The 13,710-nt window shown below is 32.6% G+C and overlaps 1 protein-coding gene across 1 annotated transcript in view; it reads left to right on the top strand.

Moving 5' to 3' along the window:
* The first annotated feature begins 2,072 nt into the window (after positions 1–2,072).
* The window catches only part of LOC125049457 (nitric oxide synthase-like), a 50,881-nt gene continuing 39,243 nt past the window's right edge, over positions 2,073–13,710 (top strand). The window contains exon 1 of the mRNA XM_047648767.1: positions 2,073–2,393. Coding sequence (XP_047504723.1) covers positions 2,193–2,393 — 201 coding nt within the window. The 5' untranslated portion in view covers positions 2,073–2,192. The remainder of the gene's footprint in view (positions 2,394–13,710) is intronic.

Here is a 13,710-nt window from a genome sequence, read left to right as displayed (position 1 = left end):
ATTTCTATGTGTTTTTTATTCCTAATAGGCAAGAAGTAGTTTGCTTTGCCTGACACGTGCCATCGAGTTTGGGTCTAAGGTATATTTCAAAGTCTAAGGTTTCCTCATGATGGTTTCATTAACCGTATGAGCGAGAGTTCAAAGCACATAGAAATTTAGTGAACAGCCAATTCAAACGCTCTGCCTCAGGTAGCACAGTCACACTTTTAAGCCACTCACACGCCAATCAATATTACCCTTTCTTAGTATCTCCTATGTTATACAAATAAGCTACGCATATTAATTTAATAAATAAAATACATTAAAAAGTTTGGTCCCTGTGGCAGTGTACCTTTCATTCTGGCAACATTTCGTCGCTATATATATTCAATTACTTTTCAGCTTTACATTATCTCATCACTTTTCTTGAACGTTGTTTTCGGTTGAAATTCCTAGCTAATTGAAATACATATTATATCTATAAACCACTGAGCTGTTGAAGACCATAGCTCATAGGTATAATATAATATAAAATCATAATAGTCTAATAAAATAAATATAAAAATAATAAGCACACAAGTTAACTTTAAGTAGTATATTATTCGTTATGGCATTTAGAAATAAATAGGCATGCAATAAATTCTATAAGTTATTTTTTTTATACTTTCAAACTTTATTACAAAAATAGAGGATGCACCTCGGGGAACCAATGGTACTGGAAATTTTGTGAAGATGCCTATCTCCAGCGGATGTCGACAGATCTGGGAATAAAAAAATAGTAAAAAAAAATTCAAGTTTTATTGAAAATTAATAATACTATGTACTAAAAACTTAAAAGAATTCGGTAGGTTCTAGTCAACATACCACTCTCCTCATCAATTAAAGGAATCGCTTAGACAAAATAGTAATAGTTCAAGTAAAGTTTCTATGAAGTGAACCACACAAAAAGGGTATTTGCGTATATGTAACTCACTTTTCGAACTCACACAGCGGTTTCCACAGGTAAGTTACAGAATCGCAAGGCAGAATCAAAAATATGTATATACTCCATTCAAATGTTATAAATGTATGAATACAACAGTCATATCTATTTCATTTGAGGTTATAAAAGAAATTCTACGTTTAAAACAAAATGCTCCACATTTATTTGTTGTTTACTGATAAACTATCTACTAACAGAGAATTGATTTCACGTTATTGCAGACAATAGAGATAATCTAGCGACGCCATCACTATAAATAGATTTCTTGATATCGTAAGTAGGTCTCACCGATTCAATGCACTAATCTCCCCTACATTAATACTTTATTTAACCTAGCAGTGTTACACTAGAAAGTGGTAAGCTATTTTAAACCATAGAGAAAATCGTTCACTAGAGCTACTAAGAGGCCATTGTTATAGAGGTACTTAATATTTGATTGTACAGTGCTAAAAAACGTCTTGTGTCTCCAACAACCATCTGGCGATGTTGCGGGCATAGAAGGTTGATGTCCATACAATGAAATATGCAGAATTATGAGACTCAAAAAGCGTCATCTAGAAATGGATGCATTTGTGTACGAAAGTAGGAAAAAAAAACTTAAAATATGATTTTTTTGTTACCGCGCTTCGACTATTAATAAATCTTAATATCATTAAGATCTGCTTTATATTAGGCAAATTATTATTCTGTGGCTAGCGCTTGTTTTAGGTTCTATCAAACCCAGAAACTTTTTTTATAGAACAGCAAACGGGCAGGAGGCTGGACACTCTCAATGCCAGAAGTCTCGCGAGTGCGTTGCCGGCCTTTTAAGAATTTGTACGCTTTTTTCCCTACCATAAGTCGAATTGGTTCGGAAATACTTCTGTTGGCAGCTGGTTCCACAACGTGAAACCTTGTTTATTGTTAGACGCTATATCTGATTACCACAGTAATTCTATAAACAATATTTTCATTACTAGTCGCAAATTCCTCTTATACATAAGATTTCCGAAATCAATGACAAACGATCCGATCCGTACACATGACATTGAAGAGTTCGTGACGTATCGAGACTTGTTGATATTTTTTTGCGGGTTATTTTGTGATGTTTAGAGCGGCCTTAGACCGGTTGTCGTGACTATAGTCAGTCTGCTCCGAGTCTTACAGCCGTTTACATATATAACATGCTGCAACTAATCACACAGTTAGTTCGGTGAATCAAGTAATCATAACGTACAAAAATATTTTAAAAATGGAAGGTGTTGACAATGTTGATAGAGTAAGTGTGAATGGAAATGGGTGTCCGTTTAGTGATGTGAATAGTGTAAATGAGAAGAAAGTGAAACCGAACTTACGCTTGAAGGTTTCGCAACCTCTAAGACTGAAAAACCATCAATTTTCTGACGAGAACGTCGACACATTACATTCGCACATCGAAGATGTCACACATTTTGTAAGTACAAACAATTGTTTTAATTTAAAACAATTTAAATTAAAGGCTCACATTATTTGTTTCTATACTTACAACTAGCTGACCGGGCAAACGTCGTTTTGCCATGTATATTATTTATAATAAAAATAGGGGTTGATCGTAGAAGGGTGAAAATTGAGGATTGTATGTATTTTTGTATGTTGTATCATAAAAAAATAGAAATTAAAATTTTTGTCTAAAAAATAAAAAATAAAAATTAGGGGTGGACTACCCCTAACATTTAGGGGGATGAAAAATAGATATTAGCCGATTCTCATAGATACCGGAGAAGCACAAAAAATTTCAACAAAATCGGTCAAGCCGTTTCGGAGGAGTATGGCAACGAAAACTGTGACACGAGAATTTTATATATTAGATAATTTTAAAAAAGGTTTCTCTTACATTTGAGGAAGCGAAAATTGCTTTCAGTGTAACATTTTAAATAACAAATTTGAGTATTAGAATTTTTCTGAAACATACCCCAAGGGCAATAGTAATAGTAATGTTCCGTTTTTCTCTTGAGCGTGAGCTATAAAAAATTCAATAGACAGCTCAGAATGTTGAATGTTTAACATTATGTAAGTGCTACCTTAGTGTATACAATATTATATTCCATGCAGTAGAGATTTATTAATATATTTTATATAACGGATAAAAAAGGGAATTTACTATATTATTAACTCTCTTTAAACAATTGTCGTCAGCGAGAGACTGGCTATTTTATTATTTATTCAGTAGCTATTACACAACTTAGTCACCGTTACGGAACATGATTTCTGGAAGATCTTCAAGTCATCAGTCTTAAAAACATTAATGAAATAGACACATAAATATCGCATATTCATCAGTGTACATGGAGCACTAACAGATACTACAGTTTAAAAATCATTTATTAAGAACTAGTTAGTGTTACTGCACGTTAGTATTAGGTGCTAAACAGTGAGTGAAAAATTAGAACACAAGAATAGAGTCTACCCTTTAACAGAGACTGTAAGTGGTGTTACTGGACACTGTCTTGTGTTAAAAATCCTTATTAGTAAATTAGGTTAGACTTGAATTACTTTGTAGTATCGTAATGTTCCATGATGTCTTAGTAAAGCCACATGTAAAATATATGAACGTATCTTCATAGTTTATCGCTTTCGACACCTCCCTACCTAGCATTAAGATTCGAAGTTAAGACTATGCTTAAGTAGAACTCTCGTATGTCAAAAACATACCGGCAACGCACTCGCGAGCCCTCTGGCATTGAGAGTGTCCATGGGCGGCGGTATCACTTAACATCAGGTGAGCCTCCTGCCCGTTTGCCCCCTGTTTTATAAAAAAAAAAAAAAAAAAAAACATATTGGATTTGAAATAAGGAAGTCATACTAAGCGCTACATTTCTATCCTCAATATCACCCACACATCCTCTTGAAATTTGATTGACTTAATTAGATTTGATTGCCGTAAATGTGTCCTCATAATTAAGTCTAAACTCTTTATCGGAATTTGTATCAAACATTTTGGTAATATTAGTTAGCTCACTAAGTCTAAAATTAAATAAATTCCTAATCACACGTTTATATAAGCAGTTTTATAAAATACTTTAAATGCCATTAGAAGGTTTCTTCGAAGTATCTCAAAGAATGGATCGTTAATCAAGATTATAACATAATGGCCTTTGGAAAAATTAATAAACTGTAATGCGTGTGTAGTTTCTATGTCATAACAATAGATTTTTAAAGCGGATACATGAACTTTTTATGGTTTATAGTGAAATCTAAAATGGTTGTATGACATTTTTTAATGCGTGACGTTGTGTAAGTCGTTGGTTTCGTAACTCTGTTGCTTTTATTTGGATCCTAAGTTGGCAACAGGAAACCAAAAAAAAACCCAAAACTTTTATGATTTTATATTTCGATGTTTATTTTTAAAGAATTAATTAATACTCGTAACAGGTAGCTTCTATAATTATATATTCTGACATAATTTATTCTGAAACGTGACATTTTCCTGCACTTTTTTAGTAATTTTTTTAATAATTATTTTAATGTCTCATGATCTGGTTAAACAGGACTTTTAGGTATAATTCATAGTAAGCATTACTGTGCATCTCTTTGAATACATAGTCCGAATCGAAATGCCCCTATACACCCACGATGCGAGGAATTCGTTTGCATTTCCAGCTGGTTGATAAAAAAGAGATAAAGCTCTCCTATATTGAAAACGAAGTGTTTTGAATGAATCATTTTCTGCGGTAACTTTTGGATATAGGACAGATTTTCTCTATCTAAGTTAATATTAAACTCTGACTACACAGGGAATGTTCTTCAGTTAGAGCTAATAACAAATTAGAGTAATAGATAAATAATAAAGTTTGATTAAGCTCATATTACAGTGAATATTATTGTGAGTAACCGCCTAGGGTACCTTTGGTTTTATACACATAGAGACTAACAAAATGATCATACCGTAAAATATAATTTAAATCTCCTAAACAACAATTTTCTTCTTATATTTTAAAATCGTCTACAATCAAAAATATTGTATTGATTTGTGAAATTGTTAGGCTTATTATTCTAACATTTATCTTATTAATGAAGCTGTATCTTTTCCTAAAACAAAATAATAATAATAATATATGAATGAAAGTTCAATTTATTTAGAACAAAAAACTTCTCACTACAGGTCACTTGCAATGCAACACGTATCTGCAATTATGACTATTAAATATACAAATAAAATGGTAATAATTTTGATAAAAACATTTTTTTTTATTCTTATATATTTTCGTGCATACAATATCGATAGATATCAAGTCTATACAAATAATGCTTTCCATACCTCAAACTAATTTCAATGTTGCAATGAATTTTTTATCACATCATGCAATCGACCTCATTAAATGGACAAAAGCATAGCACCGTTATAGTTATTATAATGATATTATCACAAATCGAATATTAAAGTAACAAACTGTTTACTGGCTAAATCTTTCACGTGATTATGTTCATGTCAATCTTAAACTAGCCCTAGAGTGAATTCCTAAATCACTCAACTATGCACCTATATACAATTTATCAATACCATCTTTGAATCGAAGTAAGAAAACTCAATGACAAAATCGAAATTGCTATTTCACTACTTACACAGTAATGATTCTTAAACAGCAATATTTTCTTTAAAAAATGTTGCTTATTACATGACACGTACAATAAAATAAATAAATCCGTGGCACTGCAACCGTTTTAGGCCTGGGCCTCAGATAATAATAATAATAATAATCATTTATTTGCAAGAATATGGTATAAAAATTTTATGGTTGTACAATCTTAACTCCGCATATTCTGCCACATATAATGGCGTGCAAATTTATCTTACATAATTAACAATTAGAATTTTACTATATTACAATCAAACCTTATGTGATTTTATAATCACATGATCATTTCATGATCATTTGTCAATCTAATAGGCAAGTAGGTGATCAGCCTCCTGTGATATACGCCATCCACTATTCTAAGGCGAGCCGGTTTCCTCACGATGTATTCCTTCGCCGGTCGAGCGAATGTTTAATGCTCACAAAGGTAGAAAGACCATAGGCGCACATCCTAGGATCGAACCTACGACCTCAAGGATGAGAGTCGCATGCTGAGGCTCTAGGCCAACATTGCTTGACACGTACAATACTATATACATACATTCATAACTAATTTTAATTATAAGCAGAAAGGGTTATAAAAACCTCAATTTAACTGTAATGATTAAAAGAATCGAGGACTGATTTAGCGATGATGTATTTTGAAAGGTTTATAAACATTTGAACATTTAAAGATTTTCCAAACAATAGTGGCGTTTAAAAGTCAGTTTAATCAGAGCTATTTGATGTATGCGGCTATTATTAGATCTGAATTACAAACAGTAGATGTTTGGTTATTGCAACATTGACAGAATTGCTTATTTTAGTAAATGTACGTTGGTGGTCAGTGAAAAATATGAACTGGATGCGCATTGGGTTTTGTTTATGTTTCAATTAGCATGCAATGCAGAGATTAATGCATTTGCATTTATCTCTTCAACCTGACAAGGTTTTGCTCTTCAATAATAATAGCATTTTAATTCGGATACTTTTACACTTAAACAAATTTATTTCATATCATTATTTTTAACATCTAACACCTTTGGCAAAAGTCACTCTCTGCCCTAGACCGTCTGCTTTTTCCTTAATTTGGTCTATCCACCGTCTAAATTGTCTTCTTTTGTCTTCTTTTACCATTTCCACTTAAATTTATTTATTTTTATTACTACCTTAGTTATTCTTCTTTATTTTAATTTATTCTTTTCTTCCCTTTCATACATCGTTCGATTGATTTTTTGACTTCACCACTTCAATGCTACACAAAGATTAAAATACATTTAATAGATGTTTTTTTAATCTAAATTAGGCTTACGTACAAGTATATTAGTACTGCGCTCACTAACAAGTATACTATGTTATGTATTGGATCCCGGTAAAGAGGAAAATAATACATATATATAATATAATAACTAGCTATATTTACGATTTATATTTTAAATTTTGGAGGTATTATGTAAATCATTATGGAAATGTATTCCTATTACAATAATAAGTTATTTAAAAACTTAAACGGATATACATGCGAACTAGTTACATTTTTAAAAAGCTGTAAAGTACTCGAAACAAAACTTGCAAACCAATACTTTCATGACTCCAAATTTTTTTTTGTTCGACACAATATAGATGACAAAATAAATCACTTGTGGTATAATTATTTTTGGTTCCATTATTGTACCAGAATCGTCATTAGTTTTTATAATCCCTCTCAGCCCGAGGAGCTATTACGTGTTTAGATTCCAAACTGTTGTATGTGATTAATTCTTATTCAATTATAAAAGGTATCGCAATGATGACAAAATATGTAATATACAATATAAGTTACTGCAATTTGTAAGATCTCAAATAAAATTCCTTGGACAAAGATAAAGTGTAAATAATGTCAATTATACCCACACATATGGTACTATCAACAAAATAGTCAGCAACTAACACTAAAAAATCACTTATCTGCTCTTCGTTCAACAGCGCTCTTTTCAAAATATATATAGTTCCCGGTAGATAAATGGATCGAAAAGTGCGTTTTGGGTGGCTTTCCTACTAATGAAAACATGCAAAGTCCGTAATAAAGATACGTGCATGCGTCTTCAAGTGCGCAGAGGTAATTTGATTTTCCTTTGTATGTAAATAAGAACGTATAAAACAAGTAATAATAAATAATATAATCTTCGCACATCTCACTAATGGGGTGTGACTACAAAACTCTCTGATGCTTCTTACAATGTAACTTATTACTTATACAGCGGGAAATTATATCAATTCATTCTCTTGACGCATAATGGAGACGGGAATATACCGTTAGCAATTAAAAAAAAATCGGTTGTCTGTAAAGTCGGTTTACTGACGATAGTTGAACGTGACAACGTCATAAGAAAATACTGATGGAATGGTTGCATTTTTCAAAATAAAATTTTAATTTTATTTGTTTGATAGATATTTTGTATGTATATAGAGAAGGAGTTAAATTGAAATCACAATGGAATTGATCAAGTTATATTTATTTGTACGCATAAGTTATGTCAAATTTTTTAACGAACGAATGCTGCCGAAAGCGGAGGCCGATTGTGCCTCTTTGTCGCTCGCTCCGCGATCTCGCTTGCACTTCAAGCCTTAAATGGAACGCCTCAGAGCGAGGTAACGCCGCATGCGTCATGTTTTTTCGAGCGTGCAGCCGGCTCCATCGAATTATAAGACGTTGTCACGTCAATACCTATTGCTGACTGTACCTGTACGAGTAAATGCTAGTTACAATGAATTGACGAGTTCCGTCTACACAATGTGATAATTTTCACACTTAATACACAGTTTTTTGTTTTAAAACCAGTCATCTTAACATCATGCTAAACAGTTACTAATATGGAAGACGTAATTGGTCGGTAATGATGATTGTGAAATAATGTTTATATTGTCACGATTCAATCGTGAAGGTAATGGGATCGAAATTTAATTAGGAGCAGTGTTGGCATAGTTAAATATTGAATAGTGTTTTTAAGTGAAACTTCTTTAGGCGCATGAGGGTAACATTTTTACGGAACGTCACGAAGATGTGCAGCGTTTTTGTTTTTTATGCAATTAAATCTCAAATGAAGAATTGTAAATTCAAATGCCACGTGTTTTTACTATCGAACAAATAAATTAAAAAAATAATAATAATTTGTATTAATTTTTGACACTTTTAATATTTTAATGACAATTCAATTCCCTTTAAGTCTCGGAAATCTAAAGTTTTAGATTGGTATAAATATGAACGAGAGTTGAAAATTAGTTTGCCAAAGAAGTTTCACTTCTGACATGTGTACTTTGTACGCACGCAATTAATATACATTTGTAACTACTATGATTAAGTTTAACTTATTTATGTTTACAACTGTATTATATTTACAGCAAATTTCGAATTTTTTATTGAGCATTATTTCGTTGAAGTTTGTCTCTGTTATGTTCATTCCAATAATTCGTTATTGTACCTGTTGTAGCCATACCATTCGTAAAAAAATTAATACCGTCTCTTGAGCTATATTGTTACAAAAACAGGCAACATTTTGCTAAACTCTAAATCTGTAAAGATACGATTATAATCTAAAATATAACACCGTGACCAACTTCAGTGTAATCGTTGGTTTTACCCGTTGGTTCTATTTATTTAACTATTAAACAGGCTGAGTCCTTTAATAGTGTTGCAACAGTGGATATTTTTGTCATGTTTCTATGCGCAAGTATCGCGATGAACTGTAGGGGAATTGCCATGTGTAAAAGCTTAATTTCAGAGATTGAACCTGTCGTTAAATATGATGCCCGTAATACAAAAATTACACGTTCTTGGATTTTTTTAATGTAAATAAAAAATCCAAGAACGTGTAATAATGAATGTAGTAGATTTAACATGAAATGCTGAAGTCCATAAATATTTGGGAATTGCCACTATCGAGAAAGACAATAAAATATCAAACGTACGATACAAAAGGAGAAGGAAGAGACTTCAGGAACACGTCAACACTCTAGCTTCGGGCCTCTTGGAAACGACGGACAGTATTGTATCGGCTGAAAAGGGCGAAACTTGCCGCAGTCTGATAGCTTACGAATTACGGAGGAAAATAAAAAAATATTGGATTTGCGTTCCCTAATTGCCATCATTTCATAAAATCTGATAAAAGTCAAGAGGCTAACTGTAGATGGATAAAAAAAATGTAGTAGATTTTACATACGAAATAAGAAGTCTTGACTCTTATTAAGCCTGTGTTCACTTTGATAAGACAACAAGTGTGGACAGCCACTGTTTAGTGCTGGTGATTATGTTATATTTTTTTGAGAGTGAACTGTGACTAGTGACGTCGCGTGCGCCCTCCCTCTCCCCTCACTCGCAGCGTGCCTGCCAAACTATTGACAACTGAATTAACAGAGCAACTAAACAATTATTGGACACTACTTGCACTAAGCACCTGCACTAATCATCCTCAATTACTAATCACGTGCACTCGCACTAATCATAGTGAATACAGGCCTTTAGACGGTTGATTAAACTATAAAATATAATAATGGAGTGTAAGCCTCATTTTAGGGTCATCTAAGCTTCATACTGAGCTTGTTAATATGTGTTTTGCTACATAGATATTCCATAGTACCAAATTTTACGACGGAGAAACTTTTTTTTAATTTGCTTAACTGGTTAAGTTTAGTATTGTTTGGGTTCACAACCATGTGTTTAAAGGGTTACGCAACCGACTTTTCCAAAGGCTTCGTGGGAATTAGCCCACTCTTGTGTTAATTTTACAACAAAGACTGCCTATCAATTATTATAATGAAGTCGGTTCCCAACCCTGTAGGTACTATTTTGTATGACGTGATTCGTTTAATCAACAGAAATTATATGAGTTTGTCTGGTAGAAACTGCTTTAAGCAGTAAGCATTACACAATCTTAAGCATTACAAAATTATCACATCCTTAGTCTACTGTGATTTAATTTTTGTGTTGTTGTGATGCTAATAATGTGTTATTATTATGCCCACGTAACATTTTCCGGAGTTTTCCTGTGAATTAAAATATTCACTGGTATATAGACTTAAATATTTTGCCTAAACTTATAAATTTGGAGCCATACAATGATTTCTAGACCAGTATCTAAATGTTTGATTCTGTCTTTGGAAGATTCACAGATAATATCAGAATTAGATCATCAAATAGGCAACTTTTTGTAGTCCTATATAGAGCATATGTTGGGTAAATTAAAGTAATATATATAAGATAGTCGTAAAAACTTATAACTTATATATATTTATATTATAATAACGTATAGTCGTAAAAATTAAGCAAATAAATAAAACATACACCACCTACGTTTACAATAACAATTAAATTATTCGTAGGAAATTAAGTGTGATGTTAAATGTTTGCAATGTATGTAGATTTCCTTTGAGCCTATAAACAGATAACCATGGCATAAATCACGAGAGAACTAGATGAATGGATCGGATCAATTTGTAACTTCGATGACATTTACATACATTTGACAGATCAGCGATTTGCTAACTATGACATAGAAGTCCAATTATAACGTTTTGGTCTTGGTCCTTATAATTAAAATATTTAGATAAATTAATTCAATATATCTACTTTCATATGCCTTATGCTTTTATTCTTGATAATAAAAATATTACAATCCAGTGGCGATAAAATCAATCAAATACGTTTATTCAGTTTAGATGCGTCTTAGGGCATGCTTATGAATGTCAAAAACGTTTACAAAATTCGCGAAAGAGCAAGACTACGCCATCCGTTCGCAAAACTACCAGGAGACCTTGTTCTGAGAAGAACGGGCAAGAAACTCAGTAAGTTTTGCCCTCCCTTTACATTACAATTATTCAAAGGAAAATGTCATAAACCACAACGACATTAAAGTTGCATATGTAAAATATAAAATAAAAATCTGTTCTGTGATTTACCACATTCACCATAACACACATAATCACAACGCTTCAAAGATAACAAAACAAATTAGAACAATTGCCACACGTTTTTGTCTTCTAGGTAGTCATTAACTGTGTAGTAACCTTTACACGTTAATGTTTTTTTATATGTGTTTTTAATCTGTTTAAAGTCAGTTGAAATATGTGTTAATTATTTACTAATAATAAATCAGCCAATTGTATCTGTCATTTAAGTAATTTTTGGGTGTATGATATGCCACATAAATTATGTCGATTATCTATTTTAATTGTCTCAGATTAAAAATATTTCCTTAAGTTGAAGGTCTTAGATAGAAAAAAAACTTTACAATCGCAAAATGAATAGAGGTCAAATGGTCGGAATCTTCTGATTTGCATTTGCAATCGCAGAGTGATAGTCGGCAAATATGTAAAAATAATTGTTAAGCGTTAGCATCAAAACGAGAGTGCACGTGGGATTAACGTACATAATTTATTTACGCAATCATAGAGATAACAAAATGTAATAACAACAGTTATAGCTATCATAAAGTTTTATTTTTGACTTCCTATTGAATTGGAATGTACTGAAACTTCTGACAGTTGTCGAAATTATTAATGAGCTTATGTCATCAATAAACGATGATTTCCAACGATTTTTGTCATTTAAATAAAGAAGAGTTTTTAAACGCTCTTTTATTACTTTTTGAAAGGATTAGAAAATGTCACATACTAGTGTCATATTCAGTAAGATGTAAAAAGAACCAATGGTTCTACAGCCTTTTGAGGTCTGGGCCTCAGATTTCTGTATATGTTTCGTGATCATTTGTCAATCTAATAGGCAAGATCAGCCTGTGCCTGACACAAGCCGTCGAATTTTTGGGTCAAAGGCAAGCCGGTTTTCTCGCGATGTTTTCCGTCACTTTTAGAGCGAATGTTAAATGCGCATAGGAAAGGAAGTCTAAGCACAGCTGGCAATCGAACCAACGACCTAAGGGCATGAGAGTCGTACGCTGAAGTCACTAGGCCAACGGTGCTCTCAAGAGATATTAAAACTTGGTTGAAGCAACAAATGTTTGTATTTCAGTTTCTTTAAGTAGCCAAGTTTAAGCACCTTAATTATATATCTATAAGAAGAGAAAGTACAAGTACACTGTAAAAAAAGCTAATAATATCTATTAGCAAATAACAAGTTTAATTTTATATAATCTAGAGAAGTCTTAGAAAAAATTGTAATATATATTCTGTTACCAAGGGCAATGTACGTAATTAATACATAATAATGAGATAACAATCAATTCGACACCCGCCAACAGAGTCGCATGACCAATCTGCAATTACGTCGGTCACCCGGATGCGGGAAATACCTTAATGTTCTATGTATAGTGTGAGTTTTATCGAGTTAATCGTTTGGTAGTTCTCGCTTTAGTCTTAGTTCCTTTAAGATTGAAGGAATACCTTATTTGAGGCTGTAAATTATTATTGTTAAATATAATAATATGGTTTCGCTTGCGTGTAGATTTATGATTTTGTCTCAATGGGTATATACTACATATACATCAAAAAATAGAAGTATATTCTGGTTTATGCTCTGCTTTACGTCTGCTGTCAGTACTTACACAATTTATAAAATTCACAGCACAAAACACATAGTTCTTATAGAATGACTAAGGGATTGCGAGTTTGCCTTTAAGAATTGGTATGCTCTTTTCTTGAAGGATCCCAAATCAAATTGGATCGGAAATTCTTCAGTGGGTAGCTTCTACCACATAGTGGTGGTGTGCGGCGTCTTTTATATACGCGCTTAGACCATGTTTATACCAATTTACGTATTAAAATACTCGAAATCTCTCAGCACAAGAATAGGTCGATCACGGCAAATACCCAGTATGAGTTCGCAAGTGAACTCGAAAGTCATTTAGCGAATCGACGTGCATTGCTAATAGCGATTACCAAAATTCAGGGGCTACTACTCATACGTATCTTATTTCGTGTAAGTCTTTACTATCCACGAATGCATGACGATATTTAAACGTGAAATCCCATGATAGACGCGCAAGACCGGTTCTGCCTCCGGCGATTATCCGTATAATAAACATTATGACGTCTACTTTGCGGAATGAATTTATATTAGACGCGATTTGAAATTCTTATCAATCACTATGTTGGTGACGTTGATTTTAATTTGCTCTTTCGAATTGTATCACGAAGCAGTTAGAAAGCTTTGAAGGTGGAATTATTAAATGACTTTCCAGGGTCCCG

This window comes from Pieris napi, chromosome 5, assembly GCF_905475465.1.
Source record: "Pieris napi chromosome 5, ilPieNapi1.2, whole genome shotgun sequence".
Lineage (NCBI taxonomy): Eukaryota > Metazoa > Arthropoda > Insecta > Lepidoptera > Pieridae > Pieris > Pieris napi.
Note: the sequence above shows the minus strand (reverse complement) of the source record. Positions and strands in the feature narration are given on the sequence as shown.